Genomic DNA, 25,740 nt, shown 5'->3' on the forward strand with positions numbered 1-25,740 from the left:
CTTGTCAACCCATGCAAACCGCAATCGACCTGCCCGCCTTGTGCGAGTCATTAAGTTAGACGGTTTGGGTTGGACAGGTTAGACCCCCAAAATAATGGATTGGGTTGGGTAACGGATTGAAAATTTGTCTACCTGCTACAACCCAACCCGCCTGCTTAATTAATCATAAATAAAATTATATTTATATATATATATATATATATATATATATATTAGCTCAAATTGTTCAATCGTATATTCTGTATTTAAATTTAATCAATTCACTTAATCAATTTTTACAGCTAATCGGTAATCAATTCCTTAAACAAAATATAAAAAGTTAATATTGAAACCCTAAACTCACTTCAGCCATATACTACACTCTGTATTTAGCCTTCACCTTCAACCGCTTCCTCCTCCTCCTCCTCCTCCCCCCCCCCCCCCCCCCCCCCCCCTTTCCTTCTCTTTCTTGTTGTTTTGTCGTTTTCTTCCTTAACCTTTTTGAAAAACTGGAGGTCATTTAGTTTCTAATAATAGAGTTAGTTATAATGTTGTGCACGTGTAAGACTCTTAGTGGTTCTTATAGTTTGTAATATGGTTAGTTTATGCACCGAAGTTGGTTATCCTTGTATGTAAGTATATATATATATACTCTATAGTTTACCAAAAGTATATATATACTCTGTATTTAGTAACTAACTATAGTTTGTGATAATTGTTTTTAAGAACATGCATACCATTTTGAAGTTTATTTGTTATGTTGATATGTTATTATTTCGAATCATTGATGTGACTTTGGGAATGTTAAGATTTTAGGTTTGTTGATTTAATTTTCCTTAGTTGTATAGTAGCAGCCTTTTTTTTTTGGGTGGAAACAAGGTCTGTTAGAGATGATATATCTATTTTTCATTGACCCTATGTTTATGTTGGAATTGAGACTATTCAATGAAATCTAACTTTAATTTTTTGTATACATTAGTTATATTTTGAGATTATTCAATAAGAAATTGTATTTTGTGATTTTTTTTAAAAGAACATTGTTAATGCCAACCCGTTTAACCTGCCGAATTGAAACGGCCAAAATTTGTAACCAATCTACCGGGTTTAGACTTTGGTGGGTCGGTAGCGGATTTCAATTTTCCCAACCCACTAGTAGCAAATTGGATAGAAATATTGGTCTTTACCTGCCTAATCCGATCTGTACACACCTCTAGTTTGTGGGTTGGAGAGAGAGTGTGTGAGGAAATAGTGTGTAACACCATTAGCGTTTAGGGATTAAGTTGAATAGTTTTGAAATGTCTTAGACCTACTTGGCATTAGCCCCAACCTCCTTGATAGTGTATTTTACCTTTTTATTTTTTATTTATTTATTTTTTTTTGAATGTAACTTGGTCCAATTTGGGGTGTGGTCGTGAATGTTTCAGGTTTTAAGCTTAAAACGTGTGGATAATTGTAGATAGTAGTTATTGCATGCAGAAATGGATAAACAAAGATGAAACCTGGGCAGTTAAGGCCCGTTTGGATTGCGAGGAGGAAAGAGGAAGAGTGGAGGGGAGTAAAGTAAAGTTGATTAAAAATAAGCTAATTTTGAGCCAATTTTACTCTACTCTACTCTACTCCTCTCTCTCTCTCTCTCAATCCAAACAAGCCACTAGTTGGGCCAATTGGATTAAGATTATCATTAGACCCCCAGTTCCCCCATTATGTTTATGTTATGATTATTTGTGAATATTGCAATACTTGTGGTAAGAAATATAGTCTACAGTAGTTGAAAGATGCATTGAAGAAGAATGCCATACGAACAAACCTCTGTACATAACTTCTAAAACTAGGAACATTAGCAGTCATCGTCATCAGAGTAGTTGCCATCACTATCAGGTTCATATATCTGATATTCTTCATCACTTGAATTAGCGTCATTTATATTATTATCACCTGCTTCTGTGGATGGAAAACTATCAAAAAGCTCCTGCAAATGGGTTCTCGATATGTTCTCCATGTTTAGATCTAGGCAATGTATAGGAAAGCCAATGGTGACAACAAATCTAAACAAATTTCCACAACAGTTAGCACCGATTGGTCTCAATAATTTTTCTTGACAAAGTAGGGCAACGTTATCTTCATGGATTCTTTATAAATGTGAAAATTCTTCTTGCATCTCCACTGTTGCATTGCAATAGAATTGTCTTTTGGCATAGTACTACTCTGTCAAACTGAAATTTTGTTTAGTTAATTTTATTTTATTTTTTATTTTTCATTTTTTTCCAAGGTACGTAAAACATGACTGAGGGCTGAATTATTAATTCTTGTACTAAAAATAGAGGCTTAAACAAAAGAACATTATTGAAATGGTAAAAAAGGATACATGATTGTGTCTGCAGAGATATTTCACCGTCCTTTTCAGCCTAGAAACAAGAAAGCATTGATAAACACAATAATAATGAATTAATAATTCAGTTAAATGTAAAGAATTAATAAACACAAAAAAGGCACGTAAGAAATTAAGACAACATTGATTATATATGTACAGAAAATCCAGCAAAATGTAAATTCAGTTAATAGAGAAGTCAGTACCAGATCAAGTGCCTCATATCCATCCAATTCATCTTCAGCATTGTCAACTTCATCCTCCTCATCATCTTCAACATTATTGGGTTCCACATTATCTTCATCACCCATAGGTTCTACATCATTAAATTTAATTAGTACTTTCAAATTACAAAATTAAATGAGCGTGCAAGAAAATATAGATTCTTGCAATCTCTCTCTCTCATACGTTCAAAATTGGTGAGTTACAAAAACCACAGGAACCACAGTAAACCAATAGGAGTGTACAAAGTATTGACAACCATTTGGAATATGAGAATTATGTGGAAAATACTATGATAGGAAATTAGGGAATGAACCCTAATATTAGTTCAGCAATGTTTCAGTGTAAGAGAATAAGATCATAAGTAGATATGAGGTGACAAAGAAGATAGAAGAGAAGGTAGGGTAAAGAGGTGAAGTAATATACATGCTATGGAAAGAAGCATATATAGTCTATATGGAATAACAAAGAAAGCATCACTATTCAACTGATATTTCAACACAACAATTCCACGCAGACAGAAACATGGGATAATTTTCCACCATCATTTGCCTATAATAAAGCAATGATCCATGCGTACAGGACTTATGCTTGTAAGGATTATTATTATTGATTTTAAATTGGTAAAAAAAATAGTTTATAATAAAAGTAATAATTTAAAAAATTCTCATAATATTGACAAGATTTCAACAAAATTTACCAAGGAGGATGGGACTAAATAAAAGATAAACTAATAGATATCTGTGCTTTAGATGTCAGACTGACAGGACTGTTTATTTGTTATTGTAGTTCATTGATTTGATCAGCGTAGTCAAAGGCGAGCCGGGCACTCGCCTAGGCGCCCGGGCGAGGCGAGGCTCCACTAAGGCGCCTCAAAGGCTCTAAGGCGACCGCCTTAAGCCATGAAAAAGGCGCTAAGGCGAGAGCCTCAAGTTTTTTTTTTTTTTTTTTTTTTTTTTTAATTATTATTTTTTTATATAGAAGTTTGTTGTGAAACCTATTTTTAGACTATTAATTTCAAAAGGCATGTTATAAAACCTATTGTTAGTTAAATTACTTTACAAATTTGTTTTGTATGACTTATTGTTATATAGAAGCTTATTGTAAAACGTATTGTAAGAACTAACTAATAGAGCCTAAACCATGTTAATCCTATATTGAAATAATTTGATAGACCTAATTTCTTCATGCTACACATTGAAAAACACTTCATTATAATATTATAATACACTAGGTACATATGATTTAAGTTCTATATGTATAATAAATATATTAAGAACTTGGCGCCTCGCTTTACTCGGGCTAGCGCCTTTTCGTCGCCTCACGCCTCGAGCGATACAAGGCCTTGGCACCTTAAGGTCGCCTTTCGCCTTTGACTACCTTGGATTTGATGACTTTTCCAGCCATTTGTGAACAGTATAGAGAGTGGAATGATGGAAAAGAACATCGAAAATTTAAAAATAGTTTCTCCGATTATCAGGTGATAAACCTTCTCACCATAATAATTTTGCTTTATATCCTGTTGATCAAACTGATACTACAATGTTCACATTTAGAGTTCAGAAACCTACTTTTTAACTTATTTGCCGTCTATCTGGAGGTGTCCATGGGTAATCTGAATTTTTGGTATTTCTTACCCAACAATCATAAAGTGTGGATTGAAGTCAAATGAGTTATAGATGTCTTTTTAACGTGATCTGGCTTCCTGCAAATTTGGGATTTCTTTTTCTTTATTTATTTATTTATTTCTTTTTTTGGGGGGTGGTGTTGTTCGGGGCAGGATTGCATGCCTTGCTTTGGGATCTTTTCTCATCCTTTTTAGCACTCTTTCCGAACTCATAGTTTATGATAGTAGACTTGAGTTTGAGATGGACATTAGACAAATTAATATAGGGTACGCTTAAATTTTGTGGGGTTTACCCTATTCCCTGTTGAGCTCATAGTATTGCTCTTGTAAAATGGGCTTTTGCCCTTACGCCTAATAAGGATGACTTCACATTATAATCATTATTAACCAAACAAAAATTAAATAGTTGAGGAGTCCTTGAGTTTAGTCAGCAAGTGGTACCTGTATTGGCTTGTTGGTGCTCTTCATGAAGCTTTAAGGCGTCTTTGTTGCATTCCTTCTTTAACTTTTCAAACTTTTCAGAAGCAGCTTTAAGTAAGTTTTCTGCACCAGCTTGGGGGAAGACTGATAAAAACCTCACCTTAACACGTTGTCTTAAGCAATCAAGCATGTGCTCTGAGAACCATCCTGCTCCAAACTGCAGATGTAAATAATAACTAATAAGTTGAACATGATCCAACTAAAACTGAGTATATAGCTTGCACATTCAAATACTACACTATATGCAGATTGTAGGCATACATTAAAACAAAAAGATACCAGGATTACCATCACTAAATTAACTGTATGGAAGTAAGAAGAAATTTTATTATTCAATTTGATAATTTTTCACCAAAATATTTAGGACTTGTGCTAATAAAAGGTCAGTATCTCTAACCAACTTATTCCATGACAGAAACACAGAATTTCTTACTGGAAAGACTGTTACTAGATACACTAAGTTATGTCCATGGCATTTTAAATGAAAAATCCAGCAACTTGCTTTAAAAAACCCTGGTAGCAACAGAAACAGCTAATGATTCTTGCCACTATAGGCTTTAGGTCAAATTAAACCTTGCAAAATCAGGCATCATATTTATAATATACTCAGCCTATCTGTCTCATATTTAAAATATACACAAATCCACAGAACCAAGCCAGCAGCCTCTACCTCTATCCAAATTCCCACCTTCAAAAACAGTTTTGTAATTCCCTGTAACTGAGCCATCTTATTAAGTTTGAGGGAAAGATATGGATTATGATTATAAGAATTATTATTAAGGGGTTTTACAATTAGCATTGGCCAGACATGATGTGTCACAATGATGTTAAAAGCACCAAGCACACTTTAGCACTAAGACCTCTTTAGAACCTAAGCACAAAGCATAAAGCAGAAGAGCACATCTAATTGAAGTAAAGCGCACATTGTTAAATATAAAGTAAATGAAGTCTCATAAAAGATTATTAAATCAAAAAATTTTAAATAATTAAAATAGAAACATATATAGCTTATTAGCTCAAACAGTTGGAGAATTTCAGAATTGTGCAATTGCACAAAGCTTGTAGGCTTTAAATAATATATAGGCTATTTCAAATTCTTAAAAGTTCTGCACGGTAAATTTGGAAAGAATTATTAATGCAGAGTATGATAATCAAATAATTATATTAAATTTAAACAAGACACTGATACAATTCTCATGAACTTCGCAAAATAAAATAGGCAGTCCATAGGCAGGGTAGCAATGATCAAACAAAGTATATATTTTAATGAAAATACACCCAGCAAAGATCAATGAACACTAAAACAGGCAAAGTAGTGACTTTTATTTATCAAGCATAGTATTTTCAGTGTTTGAGTGTGTTGACTAATTTTTGACACCAATCTGGCCCCTTTTTTTTGCTTAATTTTGTTGCCCATGGTTATGTGTTTATAGAATTTTTTTTAATTGGATTGAGTTGCTTTTATAATTAATGTAATCCTAGTGCAACCAAAATGTAGTTTTTTGATTGATTGAAACAAAGCGTTGTCCCAGTAACTAGTAAAAGTTATAGTAGCATGATGAAGATAATGAAAGAATCTCAGCCTGATAACCTTGTCAAAAAACATGCTTTCCATTTCTTTGGACCTATAATTGGAGCCAAAGTATCAACCCTGCTTAAGCCAACATGGGTAGCGGTTAGCAAAAGCATAATAATTTCCTTGAGCAGTAAGTCAGTAACCACCACTCCCTAGTCCAAAATACACTAGACAGGGTGTAGTTGTCACCTTAAGTGGTTGCTAAATGAACCCACAAGACTAAAATTCTCTGGCTAAATATATTAGAACTTTTATCCATCAACTTCTAGTCTTAGGGCAAATAATAAAGGCTTCATTGTATGGATGAAAAGTGACCACATAATCCTATGGTTGATTTCAGAAAAATAAGGATCATAATATTTAAAGTTTTAGTACCCTTCAACAATCAATTTTAAAGTTGCAGTAACCTGAAATAATGTTAATTTATTACTTATCAAAAAAAGAAATAATGTTAATTTATTTATCCATAAGCATCAACACAAACCTTTTTTATTTATTTTTAGAAGTAAAATTTATTAAAAAAGCAAAAAGGGTGTCATCCATGTACACATGAAGTGTACAACAGATAAACCAAAATTAAAGGCTAAACGAAGCCTCAACACTAAGCAAAATGGAGTGGATACCAAATTAGACTCATTAATGCTAATTGATTTTGTTGGACCTGATTAGTCACGATTAATGCTGATTGACACAGATTGATGCTATTAGCAAGATTTGATTTTTACTTGAATTTTATCTAAATTTATGATGTAATCTCATTTGGACTTGAATTTCTTTCCATATTTGATGCAATTTTGGAGACTCTTTAAAGGGCCTAGAGTTCCTTATTGTAAGCAATTGATCATGAATTCATAAAATTGGGTTGGGAGATTTCTTCCCGTGCTTAGTTCAGATTCCAAGCAAGCCCAGGTGCTGATTCTTGGGTTCATATCATGCTTAGTGCTAATTTCAAACCCCTCCCAGATTAGATAGATGATATGGATTTGATGAAACCAGCAGAGAGTTCAGGGAAAAACATGACTAAAAAATATTCAAAATTTGGCTTATTTTTTATGTGGGGCCTTCTTGGCACCTTTCATGAAACTCACTGTGCAAGTTGTCTGTGTTGAAGGCTTCCTTATCTCTTGTTGAATGTAATCATCAGCAAGTTCAAAAAACTGTAATGATGTATGGAGCTTGTAAGGAAAAACTCGAAACGCACATACGTCCTCCCATCTATGCTTCAACCTAGTAAAATGAATAACAACAAAAACAATCAGAGTAATTACTTCGTACAGTCACTCAACCTGCATAAAGTACGTTCTGCAATTCAATAAATATTTTATCACTTATCAAGAAAAAAAAGACGAAGGAATCAGAATCTATAAATATGCTCTATTGTACTCCACAGCTGTTACAGTTCAATTTATGAGAAACTGGGTAATCCGGTTCATTGAAGGCAAGGTTGCCAAGTTCTTTTTGCAATTTTCTTATATTTATTCTTCTTCATCCCCTTTCATATCTGCATTTGTTCTCTATTTCAATGGTTTAAGCATATGGATACCTAGTTTTACTTCTAAACTTCTATTTTACCATCTCAACCACCCATTGTTTGCTAAACAACCCTAAAATTAAGATTACCGAGTGAACCTTACATGAGTCTAAATTTACATCAAGCGTGTATAAACAGAGTCCTAGATATCTATAATGAAGCATACAAAATCAACAAAATTAAAAAAGCATAACCCACTAACTCTTCATAAATAATTCTCATAAATTCATGCAAAAGAGTCATGAAAGTAAACTCCTTTGTCCCTAATAAGATGGATTTCTTAGTCTGCTACTTACTCTTAGTCAAATAATTTTCTTCGATAAGTAATAATTTTTTATTAAAAGAAGACTACATGTACATAATAACACACACAAAGAAGCCTAAAGAATTACAATGATTCTCTTACTTAAATAATTTGATACTCTATTACCTTCACTGTAGATATGCAAAATATTAACCTCCAAGATATTATCACAAAATATTCTTTTACAATCCTGAATGATAATTACGATTTTACAAAGCTCCCTTGGTGTACCTAAAATGCTTTCAATAACAATTTTTGCACCACCTTCAATAAAGAAGCTTCTTATTTAGCCCTCCAACTAGCTAAGATTTACATATTTCTTAAATCCATACGCTCTAAAAGCAGAACCAGGAGATCTCTAACCCAATTGATTTATGCACATATAGGACGACTAGAAGAATCTATTAAAATTTTGATGCATAGATGCTAAATCACTCTCTTTAACCATCAAAATTTAGGTTTAGCCAACCCTCTATAAAAAGAATGCCCTTAATATAATAACATTCTTTTTTGCTCTCATAGCTCCATTAAAATTAGCACATGTTTCTAGACATTTCCTCAAGGCTTTGTTTGAGTGGATAAATGCTTTGGCATTGTTTTCATTTAGCTCTTTGTACTTTCACTGCTTGATGTTGGTGTACCCGTTGTATACATCCTGTGTACATGGGTTATGCCTATTTTCTTTAAATTAATGAAATATTTACTTGTAAAAAAAAAATAAAAAATAAAAGTTATACCATATGGACCAGGGTTGATCCTACTAAAAGTTAAAACAACAAAATAAATCATATTTGCAACTGTTTAGTGTCATTCAGATGTTATCTTTTAGACAAGAATTTCTTTACCAACTTCAACCAGTTAATGACACTATAAACTTGATGCACCTATTAACAATTAGGTCACCAACATGCTCAACTATCGGACGCCTAAGGAAAACAGGATCTTGGTTTTCAATATTTCCCCAAGTATGTACAATACATATTGTCTGTGTTCTTCCTCTTTATTTTAACAAAAGTTTAGTAGGGAGTTTGGCTTTATAAGCAGTTTCTTTTCAGAGTTGTTGATGATTGACAGCATACTATAAAGTATCACACTGTGCAGGCCAATACACTATGAGAATGCAGCTTCAAAAAAGGATCAATTATCATATATCTTAATCATAGAATTTTACACGAGTAATTATTAAATCCCCTCTCTCTCTCTCTTGCATCCCACAAAGGTAATCTGCAACATGGTAGATTTGGGTTTGTGGTATATATATCAGGACAGTACACTTTTGTGCCCAATACAAAAAGCAGTGGGGATCGGCTTGGTTTGCTACTTGGGGTCGCATGCTGTTGTGGTGAGCATTGGGGTGCTAATTTGGATTGCTTTAGGAATAATATATAATATAAAATTAAATTAAAAATTAGATTAGGTTTTGAAAAGAACTTACCCTTTGTCTGTAATAGCATCACAATAACTCCGTAATGGTTGTGGTACTCGAAAATCAATTCTTTGATATCTGCATAAAAAAATACTAGGAAGATAAGCATCAAAGTAGTAAAGGTTCAAAATCATTCTAATTCTAATAAGGGTTTTGTTTAAAAACATGTATAGGTATATGTATGTACATATGTATGATATTTATGTTACTAGAATGAGAACAAGTGAAGGCATCACAAGTGAGTTTCTTATTATAATAAGTTTACATCAAGAATTAGCACTAAGTCTATATCTCTTCACTGGATATGAATGAACTCACTGGATTGATTTAGGATGAAGTCTTGTGGTACCAAAAAAAATAAATTATGTATATACTTTTTATAGATGATTTGATTTCAGTAGACAAAACTAGATGGGGAGTTAATACCAACTTAGAAATTTAGAGAAATGCTTTAGAATCTAAAGACTTTAGTTAAATAAGCTCATGGAGTGTGTAATTTTAGAAAAAGTAGAAACAAAAATGAACTGGTTGACGGGTTGTAATATTTTATCATAAAAATGCTTAAAGGTAGTTATTTTGATATCTGGATTAATAATTCATAAGGATGGAGAAATTGGCAAACATGTAGATTATAGAAAAAGAGCATGGTGAATGAAGTAGAGAAGTAGGAGCATTGTGTGATCATAGAATACCTATTAAGTTAAAGGGAAAATTTTAAAGGACTAATATAAGACCAGCTATGCTCTGTGGTATTGAATACTGAACTATTTAGAAACAATATATTCATAAAATAAATGTAGCTAAAATGAGAATATTAAAATTAATATGTTGAAGTATAAGATGAAGAAATTCATTTATAGATATAATTGGCTCTTACTGATGTAAAGGTGAGAAAAAGTCACTTGAAATGATTTGTCCATGCGCAAAGGAAAGTAATTAATAAAGTAATTAATACACCAATGAGAGAGAGATTTGATTCAAGTCAAGGGAACAAAAAGAGGTATACTAAAACCTAAAATATGATAAGATGTGACAAATGCGTTAAGTATTGATTAGAAATAGAAGTTCAGACATTCAAGAACTCTCACATGCATGAACCAGGATCTTTGCGAGGATCGTATCCTTTTCTGATCCAAAACCTGAGAAATGGTCCGCTTGAAAAGTAGTATGCAATCCTAGACAGATGCCTGCAAGATCAGACAAGTGCAAAGGCCACTGGCAAATATCAGATTTATCCAAGTTCCACAAAACATTCAAATAAAAAATAATTTAACTACAAATGGGAAAGTTTTGGGGCAGAAACACACCTTCTAAACATCTCAATTGTAAAACTTAAGCCTTTATCAAGCAAACGTTCATTTAGTGATTCCTTGGGCCATATAGGGCGCTCATCAAAGAGATTAGTAAGAAACATTTGCCACTCCCATTGATTTGAGCCTTGGGTTACATATTCCTCCCAATTTACTTTCTTAGGAATCTGTATGAATGTTAAGTGCAACATGGACAAAACAAATAACATTGTGCAATGCTCATTTTGAAATTTCTCATGTTTTATTCAGTAACAGTTATACCTTTTACTGGCACTTCTCTTAACTGACAACAATACTAACAGAAAGAACTCACAGCATTGTAGATTATTAGATAAAATGGTAATGAAATTTACTAAAACTGACTGCTAAGAGAATCACATGAGCCTTTAGTTTAAAAGTCAGCAACCTTGTTGGAGTTTTAAATCATTGAAAGAAATGCATATCAGTCAACAGTGGCCTCACAAACATCTAGGAAGGATTGCCTCCAATATATAAACTATCTCAAGCGCATCCACAACTGACAAAAAAAAAAAAAAAGGAGTGCATTTGATCACACATGAATAACATGATCACATTGCACAAAAAAACACTACATTCTTTGAAAGGGCCCAAAATAGATGTAGAACAGTGATGTGCATGACCTCTAAGCTTACAAAATTGTACTGTATAAACTTTTTTATTTTATTTTAATAAGTTAAAAAAAAAAAGGCGAACTTGGTTAAGACAAAAGAGTGCACAAGTTTCTTATCATCCAACTTATGCAGGCATAAAAAAGAGTAATCATATATCTAAAGTTCCCACAAATAATTAGTTAGTTACATCTTATGTCAAAATGGATGTATCTGCCACATGGAACTTTAGGTTGGTCAAAATATCTTCTCACTTAATTTTCACTTATGCTTTACAAAATATTTTCTGAGCTATGAGCTATCAACAACTTAGATGACATCAAAAAAGTTTAATTTACAGGGGAAAGGATAATAATAAAGATTTTCTAGTGAGACTGAGACTAAGTCACAATTGACAGAGTGAGCTTCCAAGAAACATAGATTAGTTAGGTAAGGTTCTACCCAATAACAGCTGAGTCTAATAAGAAGTTTCTATAAAGGTAAGCCTCAAAAAGCCCAAGTAAATATTCCCATGTGGAGCTTCATTTTTCCTTACAAATGATTTTTTTGTGTACTAATAATAATAATAATAATAATTTTTTAATTTTAGAATAGTTTTTTGGTCTTCCACCACCACCCCACCCCACACCCCCCCCCCCCCCCCCCCCCCAAAAAAAAAGGGCTTTAGGATGCGCCTTTACCTGGCTTTAATGGAATATTATTTTAGGGGAACTTAGGAAGGATTTATGACTAGGCTTTGACCCCTCAACACAACTAAGGCCTCTTTTTCTATCATACTAAGGATGGTTGCATGATTAACTTCTATAAAAAAATTATAACCATATTATATGCATATAGGTAGATCTGTATCCCATATTTGTCCTATATGGTTAATAAACCTAAGTACTAACTAAATTTACTAGTAGAAAAAAACATAACAATGAACTCTACAAGGATGATATCTAAAGTAAAGGTCTACATAGAAACTTAGTTCAATAGAAGTTACAGGAAGGATATCTTTTATGTTAAAATCAATTGCAAGAACTGGCTCCATATCCATCTGCACAGAACAAGATATATAAAAAAAAAAAGTGTCATTTTAACAGTTATACTCCCTTAAATATCTACTAATACATACAATAAAGAGAGTTAAAAATTAGGCAAACTAAAATGATTCATAGGACATTTGGAATGAGACACAATACAAGTCCTAAACAACATAAAAATCTCGAGAGGAACAACTAAATTAAATTCATATTCATATTCATATTATAAATTGTAAAATAAAAAACAAGGCAGAAAGAAGTTATTTTTTTATATGTATTATTTATTATAAATTTCAATAGTTGGGAGAGGGTAAATTTGAATCCTAGACATCTTTGTTGGAAACATCAGGAAGTGTCAGTTGAACTACAAGGCACTGGACAGGAAGAAAGAAGTGATATTAGCAACAATAAAGCCTAACAGTGGGGACACAAGTGGGCTTGCCTAAAGCCTGGCAAGCATTTACCTAAGCTTGATCTGCAAATTAATGATATTAATAAGAGATCACACAGACCACCCAAAGGCACAAAAATCTCTAGGAAACTACACTTGCCCATAGTAGAAGCAAAAAGTTGTTTGAGCTAGAGCAGAGGTAGCTTTAATACGCTTTGATTCGTCAAAATTTTGTATCAGCTTATCAGGAGTATCTATGACACCTAAGTGACTGAATTTCAATTTCAAGTTGAATTTGTTCGATTAGAAGGTAAGAGAATCAATTAATAGAAGTTTATAATTTTATAGATGTTCATAATCATAAAATCAATTTTGGACTAGCTGGTGTATTAAATAAATAAAATTAATGTATAAATAATTGTTACTGTAGTCAACAAAGAAATTTCACCTTCCAACATTGTTCTGCAAATTCATCTTGTTTTGTTTTAGAACTCAGCGTGGGTGGCGGTCTTAACCTGAAACATAATTAGGCCAATAAAAACCAGTTCAAAAAATGAACACAATCAACAAGTTAGTTGGAGGATTTTATTCTATGGAATTTTAGAGTATTTTTAAAATTCTAATGAAAATTTAACCTCAGATACTCGGATTTGCATAAATGATGTGGAAAGAAAAAATTGTCCCAGAACATGTCAGGATCCCTCACTATCCTTGGGTAAGGGAAGCTTAGGTATCCTCAGAGATAAGTTGCATTACATTAATGCTTGCCTATGTATTTTTTTCTGCAGTATGTGTTATATAAGTTTCTTTGTCTAAAACAATAAAAGTGACATGGGCACCATTAAAAAAAAAAAGAAAAAAGAATAACAACCATTACACAAATTTCTTATGACAAATACAAGAAAAGAAATGGACATAACCAGAGAAGAAAATCCACAACATCTTACACTATATTCTCTGGCACATCCTTTGGCGAAAAAAGCGGGGGCAACAGAATCATCACATCCTCATGATCCACATCCATCAGTCCACCCTTATCTTAAAAAGAAAAAAAAAAAGCGCACAAAAGTTATAGATCAAGAAGCACTTTAATTTGTATGTTCTGTTATGATATTAGGCGTAGGTCTGCTTGGGCTCAACTTCCTATTGTAACATACTTGCACTTGTATTTACTAATACCTTTGACTACCCGAGCTAACCCCAGCTAAATTAAGGGACTAAATAAATGCAGTTATTGACATAGAAAATATGCATTTGTCTCTTCTCTCAGTTTTATAGCACGTTCAAAGTGGTATAGATAATGAAACATATAGACTTCACCAAAATGTGGCTCCTCCACTTCTGCCCAATTTCTCTTTTTCCTTCGAGCAACATCTGCATGAACGGCCACAACATGCTGGTAGTCTACCATTCCTTCACACAAGCACGCACACAACAATGTTAGAATACCACAGAAAACAGAGGTAATACAAAGTACCGAAATGAAAAATGTGAAAACTTTTAGGGACATAAATGAAAACAAGTCAAAATTAGAGGGCATGATTAGTAATTTAGCATAAATTTCAAGTCCAAATTGTTAAATAATCCAACTTTCAGCAATTCAACAAAGCAGTAAATAATCCAAACTCTTACTAACAAAACAGAAGTAATTCAAAGGAATGAAATGAACAAAAAAACGACATTTTAGGGATGAAAATGAAAACAGGTCAAAATTAGAGGCCATGGTTAGTAATTTAGCCTAAATTATAAGCCCAAATTGGTAAATAATCCATCTTTCAGCAATCCAACGAAGTAGTAAAACAGATGTAATTCAAAGGACAAAAATGAAACAAAAAACGAAACTTTAGGTATGAAAATGAAAACAAGTCAAAAGTATAGGATATGATTATTAATTTAGCCTAAATTTCAAGTCCAAATTGGTAAATAATCCAACTTTCAGCAATTCAATAAATCATCCAGACGGTCATACAAAGTACTGAAATGAAAAAAGTGAAAACTTTAGGGACGAAAATGCAAACAAGTTAAAATTAGAGGGCATGATTAGTAAATTTAAAGTCCAAATTGAAAATTGAAAAAGGAGCTAAGTGCAAAACCTTCGAAGTGATAAGCCTGAGGGACTCGAGCGACAATGTCGGCGGCGAGTTCGGCATCGGAATTTCGTTCGATTGATTGAGTTTTGGAGATTTTGAGAAGGAAATTGTTGTTACAGGGACGGAGCTCACCGAACGCCGGGTGCGAATACGGGTCGTCGGGTCGGAAACGGAGCTCCAGTTTGTTGGAAGGCGAAGTGCGTGCCTTGAGGAGGGCTTGGGCGCCGCCGAGAGAGTCGACGGCGCGGGAGGTGGAGGAAGGGTAGCCCGGATAGTGTACCGCGAATGCTTCGTTGCTTGGTAATTCGCCTGATACGGTACCGTTTTCTATCACTCCCATTATTTTCCCATGCAACGTTTGAGCAAGAGTGAGGAGAGAGAGAGAGAGTGAGAGGATTGAATTGATGGGCCTTTTTTTCTAAATAATATTAGCTTTTTCCAAATTATATTTAAGGTAACCATATTTCATTTGGTCCTAACATTTCAATTACATCAATTTAGTCTCTAACAATTTAGTATTGTGTCAATTTAGTCCATATCGTTATTTTTTGAATGGAAATTGCTGATGTAACAAATGGCCAAAATAAAAAATTGGTTTATTGCCACATCAATAGAAACTAATTTTTTATTTTGGTCGTTTGTTACATCAACAATTTTTATCTAAAAGATAACAGTAAAAACTAAATTGATATATCATTGAAAAGTTAGGGATCGAATTGAAATATGGTATAAAAAATAGGAACCAAATTCATAGTTTACTCTTATAGTTATTAGCAAGTTTTATGAATTATGTATTTGTGTGTATGTGTGTGTGTGTTTTTTTTTGGCTTATTTTATATGCTAATTATGAGTCCACCTTAGTTTTTGTTTTGGTTTTATTTTAAATAATTTTATTTTTAGCTTTTTGAAAATAAGGTAACTTTTAGCTTTTTGTCTCATTTCTGTAAATAAGTTGCTGGAAATAAACAATTCCCAAACAGAAACCTCTAAAAACACAATTTCACCAAAATTAAGTTCTATGCAAGCCCACAAGTTTAGTAAACTCAAGTTTTTAATTCCATATTGGAAAACCCACTAAAATTAAATTAATTACACTTTTCTCCCCTTAATTATTGAACTAACTTCAATTTCCCCTTAAATTATAAAATCAATCCACATCTCCCATGAATTATTGGAAATAAGCAAAACACATTAATTAGAGGGTGTCTTTTAGTTGGTGAAAAAAGAAAGTGAACATGCTTTAGCTCTAGGAGCTTTAACTAGATCCACCACCGAAATTTGGTTGCAAGGAGATTCCCTTGTTTGTAGCAAACTAATATATTGCTTTAGATGTAACTCAATATATGCAGGGTAATACACAGGGATTAAAGTTGGAGGATGAATATGGTAATTTAGCTTAGATATTTATGTATTTGTGTATAGTACTGTATACAGTACATAAACACATGATACGAACATAAATACATGTATATGATAATTCTGAGACAACAAACCATGAACTCAGAAATTCAACATAGGTGATACCACAATCGGACTCCTAACTTCATGCTTTCCATTTTCCTCAACCCAAACAGGGCCACCAAATTAAACTTCCCTCTTCTCATTCCCTCTATAACCTGTGGTAATATTGTATGACTGCTTCTCATTCTTCGTTCCGAACACCAATACCTTTGGTGAGAGAGTAACTATAGAAACTTCTAGTGTTGTCATTTCAGCGTTGTATAAGTTGCATAACCCTTTCCAACATTCGTTACAGTTCTACGAAATCTTTTGGCCATCCATGTTATATAGTCACTATATAAAGCAATATAGACGGTTCGGCATTTGGTCTAATTTGGTTTACTTTGGTTCATTTCGGTTCGCTCGGTCTGTTTTGGTTGATTTTAGTCTAATTCAGTTCATCTTGATCCAATTCAATCCATCTTGATTTAGTTCATTTGAAGGATGAATAAAGTTTTCAATCAAAATATATACAACTTTAAATTTTCTAATAAATATTGCATCATTAAGGTTTCAAATTCTATAAATTGCAGTTTCATAATCGAGTTCCAAACACCAAAATATATTTCTAAAAGGGAGAGCGGTGCAATGGTTAGAAACATCATGAAAGGAGTTATTGTGATAACAATGTTGTCCATTTTTGTTTATGTTATGGTGCAGGCTTCCTCTTCTTGTCTTTCTCTCGCTTCATTTAATGTCCTGGTGACAAAAATTTTCATCACTAACATGTCTAATTTTTTTAATAAATAAATGATAGGCAATGGAATTTTTTTTTGTCACTAAACATTATACTGCAATACCTAAAATATATATATATACACACACACAAAATGCAATGAACAGTCCCATTATCAACTTAGACCATCACATAATGCTATGCAAACCACCTATTTGCTCCAATTCAACAACCCACATTAAACAAGTTTACAGATATTCAATATAGATTACTTACTATACTAAAGTCAGTTGCACAAACTTTCATCTTAGTCCATTTGCCCTTCTCTTAGTGCTTTAGTGCACTAGCTGACTAGCTTTCCTCCTAGTACACTAAAAATTAAAAAAAAAGAAAAAAAAGAAAAAAGAAAAAAAGAAATGTGAATCATAGATTGTAAAAAAGGTGTGTATGAAGTATGAACATATCAAGTAATAAGGTTACATGTATTTTGGAGAATACATGCGTATACCAAATAGCTGAATAGCACATGCTTGGCAAGCATGCATGAACCTTTAAGTAATTTAATTGGTGGGCTGTTTTCAAGCATTATTAATTTGTGTTGAGGAAAGCATCTCCACTGATATCAGTTTAAGTTAACTACAGAAATCCCCTTCCCCAGAATCTCCTATAATTACTGTGCAACTACCATCTCAGGACCATATTTAGCACATACTCACCAATGCAATTGCAGGACGAATGCTGGGATTTTTGGAAGAACCATGCATTCTTATAATACCACAAGGATTTTTTTTTTTTTTTTTTTTTTAGGATAGAATTATAATACCACAACCACAAGTTATATACAAAGAGACTAGGTGCAGATATAGTGATATACTATAAATCCCTATAATATGGACTGGGTTCTATTTAAGGCCCTTTGAAAGATTAATTGTAAATGTATCAAGTTAGTTTGTTCTATAGCCTTGTCCTTATTTTAAAAAATCCAAAATTTTCAAAATTCAATGGATTTTAGATGATTAAAACTTTTCAAATTTTGGATTAAAATAGAATTTGACTCAAATTTTTGAGACCAAACATATATTTCTGTCAAAAAGTTACAAGCTTTAGTCATCAAGTTACGCCTATAAATCAATTTAGTAATCGATTTTAATAAATAGAAAGGAAAAAAGAAAAAGAAAAAAAAAAAGAAAAAAAGAAGAGGAAGAAGACGATCAAAACAACATAATTCCAAGTCACATTTGGAGTCTCCACTTAAATGGTGCAAGAAGTTGGCTGTATTTGAATGCTGATTTAGAGTTTTTTTTTACTGTCTGAAGTTTCCCAAGGTGGAGTTATAAGTAAGGCCACTTTGAGAACTGTAAAATTTCTTGAATAAGAGAGGAATTGGAAGCTGAATTAAATACTTTGTAATAAATGTTTTGAGTAAAAAGAACATCTTACATCCTTGTTTTAACCAACACTTTTTGGTTTACACGATTGGTTGGGAAAAAAACTTTGAGCACAAGAATTCATGAAAAAGATGCATAATTTTTTGTTATAAATTATGTGATAAACTTGTTGACATCATATTTTGCTCCATAATTTTTTTAAAACTAAATAGTTATTTAATGATGCCCAGGTATTCGAAAATTATTGTTGTATCCTAAACTGTAATTGAAGCATTGGAAATCAAATTGATGATTCTTGTTTACCTCAATTAAACATATGCTAAAAGAGTTTCATAAATTTGTAAATAAATGTTGGGTCAAGTCTGATTTGACCAAGGTTGAACAAATTTATCCAAGTTTGAACAAATTTTCGACCATCCAGTTAGAGTAAATGAGTCGCCATCTTAAAAAGCATGGAAATTTCTCTCAATTTAACTTATGCTACACAATCGAATTTGAACTGAGGGAGATTTCAAAATTAGAGTTGAAATTTCTTATCAAGTAATCTTTGGGGTTCTTAAATTTCTCCCCCATGATCCATATGAACTAAAATTGGTTGTATTTGAATGTTAATTTAGAGTTTTTCTACCGTCTGAAATTCCCCAAAGTGGAGGTTAGTAATAGTAAGGCCAACACAAGTTAGAGGATGCGAGGGTAAAACATGGAGTATACGAATTATATATGGCAAAAGTTGTGTAAAGATCATATATTATCCGCTCTGTGTTTGTGTGAAAATATCCCAAATAAAACCCAAAAATTTTCAAAAATTTTACTTTTTACATTGGGGTAAAGGGAATAAGAAAAATTACCTGAACCAAATCTCTTTTTTAACTTTATAGTTATAGGGCAGGGCTACATAGGACTGCATATATCAACAAATAAATTCAAAATTGCAGGTAAAAGTTGTGTTGCTAGACTTATTGATAACATTTTACAATAATCAAATTATTATAACGATTCTTTATGTTTTATTGTCATAATCAATATATGAACAATTTCACTGTCCCCAAACGCTCCACTTTTCACAAGACGACCGCCGTTATCATAGTGAGCATTGGGCTAGGGACCTCTTCCACCTGCCAAGCTTCTCTCTTCCCTGTAAAAGCTAACAAAGCCAATTGTTAGAGCACTTTAAAGGGTATTATGATATCTAAACGAAAAATTCATTAAACTTCTAAACTCCCCAGACAGAAAGTTACAAATTAATTTTCCTCACTCTTTCTAGGAATATTCCTCTTGCTCAGAAATCATGAGTGGGTGCAAGTGAGTGTGTGCAAGGCATTCAATCAACTTGTACGTCAGACCACTACAGGAAACACTTTTTTTGTTTTTTGAGAGAGGATTACAGGGAACACTTAAGTTATGTTTATCAGAGGAAAACATTTTCATTGTTTTCAAGTGTTTGGTGCAGTATAAAATTTCCTGGTCAAACTGAAGATATTTCTAAATGCTCACTCCATTTCCAAACTCATTTATCTCCTCCCTCAAAGTATAAGATAGCCAACTTGGTAATTTAGAGTGGAATATCTGTCCACATAATCAACTTTTAGTGGCGAGTTGCAAAATACCAAGACAAGTATCTCATTCAGTGAAATTCGACCCATTTTTGAACTTTAATGCCTCAAATAAAACAATAAAAGTATTTAGCAAGGTGTAAGACATTAAAGAGATGCTGTTTATTAACAAGTTGTCAAAAACAATGATGGAAAAACTTCAATAAACAAAATTTCAACAAATCAAAACAATAAAACAAAGAATGATACACATGATAAGTGATACAAGTACATATGCAAAGGAAATTATACAAATAAATTACTTAACTCTTGTCGAAACTCTCGTGTGAGTGTGTTAGATTTATCTGTAAGCTAGCAGGCTGTCCCAATGGCTGTTATTACACCTTTGTTGACTTTTCAAAGTGTACCATGTATCTTAGAGAACTTATTATCGTGTGATTAGCATGCTTGATTTTGCAAGCTCTACATTGCGTGTTCTACTGAACTAGGAGAAAATGTTTTGACATACCTTGCGTGGTCCAATAGCCAGTTCATTATCCACAATGGATACTGCCATAAAGCCCATGGGAAGTAATACCTCTTCATAACTGCAAAGATTTAAATTGGTAAGTATGAAAAAAAAAAAGTTGTAAGTGTAGACAAACATCCATGCAAAAGTTTCTTCAGTGATATCAATACTAGATTCAAACTACCAAGTCTCCCAACCCCCAAGGGAAGGGCCGGCAAAAAAGAAAAAAAGAAAAAAAAAGGTAAATAAGTGTGTACTCTGAAATTGATACTTTGAATGGGGGTCCACCAACATGATCACTGATCTGCCATCACCAAAAATTTAGTTTCAACAGAGCCATAAGGAAACCATTTTCACAAACATTTATAAATTCTGAAATTTCACTAATTAATCTGAACTTCACTTTAAAAATTGGAAGGTCTCTAAAATTCTAAGGACATGGCTATTGAGAAGAAAAGCAGGTAAGATTGTGGAAAAAGAAAAGAAAAGAAAAGAAGGTAAGATTGTGGAATGTCTAATCAAATATCATATGATAGCGTTTTTCACATGCAAACAAGAATAAAAAAAGAGAAAATAAGTGGGAAAAATTAATGAGGAATTAAGATCATTACTGGAAACATTAGTGTTATGAGCTCTCCACCAGGTTTCAATAAATCACGAATTCTCTGTGCCCAAGCCAACCTCATGTCTGGTTCAATGGCACAAAAGAACCTGTAAATTCTCCATTAAAATATGATCATATAGAGATTCTTCTCATGGACAACTAAACCACTATTCATGCCAACTCACGTATAATCGAGAATGAGATCAAACAATTCACTTGGATTCCAAGTGAAAAAGTCCGCCTTTAAGAAGTTAAAATAACTTGCATTCGGTAATGAGGAAGACAACTGCATTAACATTAGAACAGACTATTAAAATGAGAAATAAAGAAAGAGATGAAAACCTATACTAGGTCACCTCTTTAAACTGTAAAATAATTTAGATTCCATGACTTATCACAAGTTAAAGTCACAAAAATACCAGCTTCTTATGAAATAGTAACTGAATCTATCAGGTTCAACTCTCTATTGGTCTAGGTAATCCCCACGCAAGACGTTTGCAAATGATCGCCCTAGTAATTGGTCTTTACACTGCTCTAAATTTTTCTATAACATAAATTTCCTAAGCATCAATTTTAATCTGAAAATGAATAATGGCATGTTTTCAGAAATTAGAACAACCCTGTTATTGTTCCTAATCCAATCTAACAGAGATCACAAGTGCGATACATCTAATCCCTGTCCTTAATACAACTGTGAGAAGCTGGGGTAACCCAGCTGTAGTTCCTAATCCAATTCAGAAATGCTGAATAACAACCAGTTCAGGGAGGCATTCCAAAAAGTTGATAAATTAGACAGTAATGGCAAAATAAACATGGGTAATTCAGTTTTAATAATTCAATTATATCATCATAGCCACATACATGGTTGTTTCTCCAAAGGAAACAGAAAATGAAATGGTAAAAGTAAAAACTTTCGGGTGTCCTTTCTTTCTAAGAGATTGCAAGCCTTAGTGAAGTCAGAATTTTCTGACCAACTGCTCTTACCTCCACTGCTTTCTTAATGGCAATGTCTGATATATCCAATCCAACAACATAGCGTTCAGGGCATGCAATTGCTGCTACATCATAACCCTGCCATATTTGAGCAATTTGTTGTTGGCCACAATAGCAAGCTAAAATGCTAGCGAACAGATAAAGATATAAGAACAGCACATAAATAATGTAACATGCAGACAGGGTAAAGGGGGAGGAAAGATGTACACTACACCTTGTCCCCTTTTTAGTAATGCTTGATCAAGTAGTAGTTAAAATTCCATGTGTGAGAAAGGAGGAGGGAGGAGAGATACCAAGTGATTGATTTCTGATACAATAGAATAATTGCATCAGGAATTCATTGAACAACTGAATTTTGCTTCAACTTCATACTCAATTGCAGAGAGATTTAATCGTCATTGTTTAATCTATTATACTTTTTTTGGGTCCCTCTCACTGGGATGAGATAGATATCATGTCAAATATCGTCTACCATATTTTAAGATGTCATTAATGATCATTGAATTAATCTTAAAACAAGAAATTATTTTTAAGTGTCATTATTTTTCTCCACAAATTATAATTTCATCAAACATAGATCACATGTAGATTTTCTACAGGATCATTGACCCAATTAATCATTGATGATGGATCCTCAAGGGACTAATCTTCCTGATAGAAAATATTGAGATAGAAAAACCAAGAAAAAGGAAACAGATACAAAATATTGACATGCAGAGGACTCAAAACTTGCATAAATATATAAGAAATTGAATTAATATGTCAGAAAGTAATATCTTGTGAGTAAGAATGAACCATAGAACTTACACTGCCACAGCCAGGGACTAAAGCCCTACCCTTGGGAAGAGCTCCTGTTTGATGAAGATGTACAAGAATTGGTGTCGGTTGTCCTAAATCCCATGGGGTCACACCTTGCTCCCAACTCTTTTCCCAACCATCTGATATGAGTTAGCATACAACAAAATGAGTAGTGAACAACCACACAAATAACATTCCATCCATAGTACAATCTGAATGTGTGCAATTTTCACATTTCTGCCATATTATGAGGCATAATAACATTGATACAAACATAAACTTATAACTGAACCAAGTCATTTCCATGTTCTTAGGACCCATTACAATAGAAATACAAAGTTAATACAAGAAAGAACCAAAAACCAACAGAAAAAATCACATCTTTTAAACAAAATCGGCATACCCATTTGACAAAACCATCTTAAAACCCAAAAAAAGAAAGAAAAATGTTGTTTTTGGTTGGTACCAGTAGATTCCTTGTGTACGAGTTGTTGAAGCTTATCAACACGGGGGTTGTTTAATCTTGCGGTGCTCTCCACAGCTACACTCTTTTGATTTTCATCTCTTTTCTCCATCCTCCTCAGTTTCGAACCATGAATCCTAGCGTTTGTGGACGAAACGGTCCGTATGATTGATGGCGGGTTCCGAAACGGGATGAGGGCCGTGGCGTATGTGTGAGCCAGTAAACGTGAGTGTGAGAGGGATTGCATTGCATAATGCCCAAATTGAGAAACTCCTCTTTCTTCCCTTTCCTATCTGTGAATTTGCCATGCCAAATCCATATCCATAACCAAGTGAAATAAACACACCCAAGCCCACTTGAGATGTTTTTATTTTATTTGTTTAAAGTGCAAATTACAACTTATTTAAACATGGTTTAGGCAAAATTTAAGTTGTTTATTTGTGATTTGAAATTTATACTTTATCCACTTTAGTTAGTGTGGGGCCCGACAACAGATGGGCCAGATCCACCCATTCACAGGAATACTCAAGGCCCAGGCCGAGGAGGATAGTAGTCCCAGCCCAATCAACACAAAGCCCCAATGGGCCATAGAAACCGCCGAGGAAGGTACAGCCCTCGGCTAGCCCAGAGCTACACTAAGGAAAGGGGCAAAAGCGGCATAGGGATAATCTTGTAAGAAAGGTAAAATATCTAGAACAGTCTGCCCAAACTACCTGCCCTAAACGGAGCTTTGTCTCTCACAGAGTTGTGTCTCTTTAGCCTACTCAACCACTCCTAAACAGCTAAGGTCTTAAACTGATGGGACAAGTGTCAGGCAAGGAAAGTTCGACCCTACACGTGGACGAAGGAAATTGAATGCATGCTAATATAAAAGGAAAACTTGCAACCTAAAGTGGGGGGTCGGCCAGTCCCAGAAGAAAGGAGGAAGGGTTTCAGAGGCAAATATACTGAAATCATGCGTAAATATCTTAAGAAATCTACAGCTGGGTAAACATGACTTAGCCTTTCGATCCCACTCTCTACAAATGATATTGTATGGGCCTATTTACGCGCGAGCCCAACCCAACTGCGGTTCCACGCAAATCTTGTGCCTACAATTGGCGCCGTCTGTGGGAAGGCTTGCATGTTAGCTCAAGCGGTGGCGAGGTTGAGCTTCTGACGAACAAGGGGCTACGAGGGTGCCTGTATCACCGGCGACACATTGTCGCTATGCCCACACAGGCTCCCACTAGGGGCTACGTTCCACGGTGTCATCGACATGGGCAGCCAAATAAAAGAAACATACAAGTTTTGGACAGAACCAAGGCCTTGCATGGTCCTCGGACCCAAGCCTCTGGGGAAACCAACTACTTAAAAGAAACATTCAAGTTTTGGACAGAACCAAGGCCTTGCATGGTCCTCGGACCCAAGCCTCTGGGGAAACCAACTACTTAAAAGAAACATTCAAGTTTTGGACAGAACCAAGGCCTTGCATGGTCCTCGGACCCAAGCCTCTGGGGAAACCAACTACTTAAAAGAAACATACAAGTTTTGGACAGAACCAAGGCCTTGCATGGTCCTCGGACCCAAGCCTCTGGGGAAACCAACTACTTAAAAGAAACATTCAAGTTTTGGACAGAACCAAGGCCTTGCATGGTCCTCGGACCCAAGCCTCTGGGGAAACCAACTACTTAAAAGAAACATTCAAGTTTTGGACAGAACCAAGGCCTTGCATGGTCCTCGGACCCAAGCCTCTGGGGAAACCAACTACTTAAAAGAAACATACAAGTTTTGGACAGAACCAAGGCCTTGCATGGTCCTCGGACCCAAGCCTCTGGGGAAACCAACTACTTAAAAGAAACATTCAAGTTTTGGACAGAACCAAGGCCTTGCATGGTCCTCGGACCCAAGCCTCTGGGGAAACCAACTACTTAAAAGAAACATACAAGTTTTGGACAGAACCAAGGCCTTGCATGGTCCTCGGACCCAAGCCTCTGGGGAAACCAACTACTTAAAAGAAACATTCAAGTTTTGGACAGAACCAAGGCCTTGCATGGTCCTCGGACCCAAGCCTCTGGGGAAACCAACTACTTAAAAGAAACATTCAAGTTTTGGACAGAACCAAGGCCTTGCATGGTCCTCGGACCCAAGCCTCTGGGGAAACCAAAGACAAGTTTTGGACAGAACCAAGGCCTTGCATGGTCCTCGGACCCAAGCCTCTGGGGAAACCAACTACTTAAAAAGCATCACACAAGTTCTGGACAGAACCAAGGCCTTGCATGGTCCTCGGACCCAAGCCTCTGGGGAAATCAACTACTTA

The 25,740-nt window shown here is 34.2% G+C and overlaps 2 protein-coding genes across 3 annotated transcripts; both read right to left on the reverse strand.

Moving 5' to 3' along the window:
- Positions 1 to 1,672: 1,672 nt before the first annotated feature.
- On the reverse strand, positions 1,673 to 15,382 carry LOC126702144 (uncharacterized). The gene is made up of 13 exons (XM_050400797.1): positions 14,962 to 15,382; positions 14,189 to 14,281; positions 13,816 to 13,906; positions 13,317 to 13,383; positions 12,448 to 12,491; positions 10,821 to 10,991; positions 10,602 to 10,700; positions 9,523 to 9,591; positions 7,341 to 7,479; positions 4,638 to 4,833; positions 2,554 to 2,663; positions 2,345 to 2,384; positions 1,673 to 1,986 (listed from the first exon to the last, which is right to left on the reverse strand). The coding sequence occupies exons 1-13, from the start codon at positions 15,296 to 15,298 to the stop codon at positions 1,817 to 1,819; spliced, it is 1,626 nt and encodes a 541-aa protein (XP_050256754.1). The 5' UTR covers positions 15,299 to 15,382; the 3' UTR covers positions 1,673 to 1,816.
- Positions 15,383 to 19,430: 4,048 nt separating this feature from the next.
- LOC126702241 (probable thiol methyltransferase 2) lies at positions 19,431 to 23,755 on the reverse strand. 2 transcript variants are annotated; one of them, XM_050400905.1, is made up of 8 exons: positions 23,445 to 23,755; positions 22,988 to 23,118; positions 22,172 to 22,258; positions 21,373 to 21,473; positions 21,195 to 21,294; positions 20,841 to 20,887; positions 20,584 to 20,662; positions 19,431 to 19,666 (listed from the first exon to the last, which is right to left on the reverse strand). In XM_050400905.1, the coding sequence occupies exons 1-8, from the start codon at positions 23,686 to 23,688 to the stop codon at positions 19,604 to 19,606; spliced, it is 852 nt and encodes a 283-aa protein (XP_050256862.1). In that variant the 5' UTR covers positions 23,689 to 23,755; the 3' UTR covers positions 19,431 to 19,603. The 2 variants fall into 2 exon arrangements, with proteins under 2 accessions (XP_050256862.1, XP_050256864.1); XM_050400907.1 differs by having other exon boundaries at positions 19,431 to 19,657; positions 23,445 to 23,753.
- Between the last annotated feature and the right edge of the window lie 1,985 nt (positions 23,756 to 25,740).

Source organism: Quercus robur, chromosome 10, assembly GCF_932294415.1.
Source record: "Quercus robur chromosome 10, dhQueRobu3.1, whole genome shotgun sequence".
Taxonomy (NCBI): Eukaryota; Viridiplantae; Streptophyta; class Magnoliopsida; order Fagales; family Fagaceae; genus Quercus; species Quercus robur.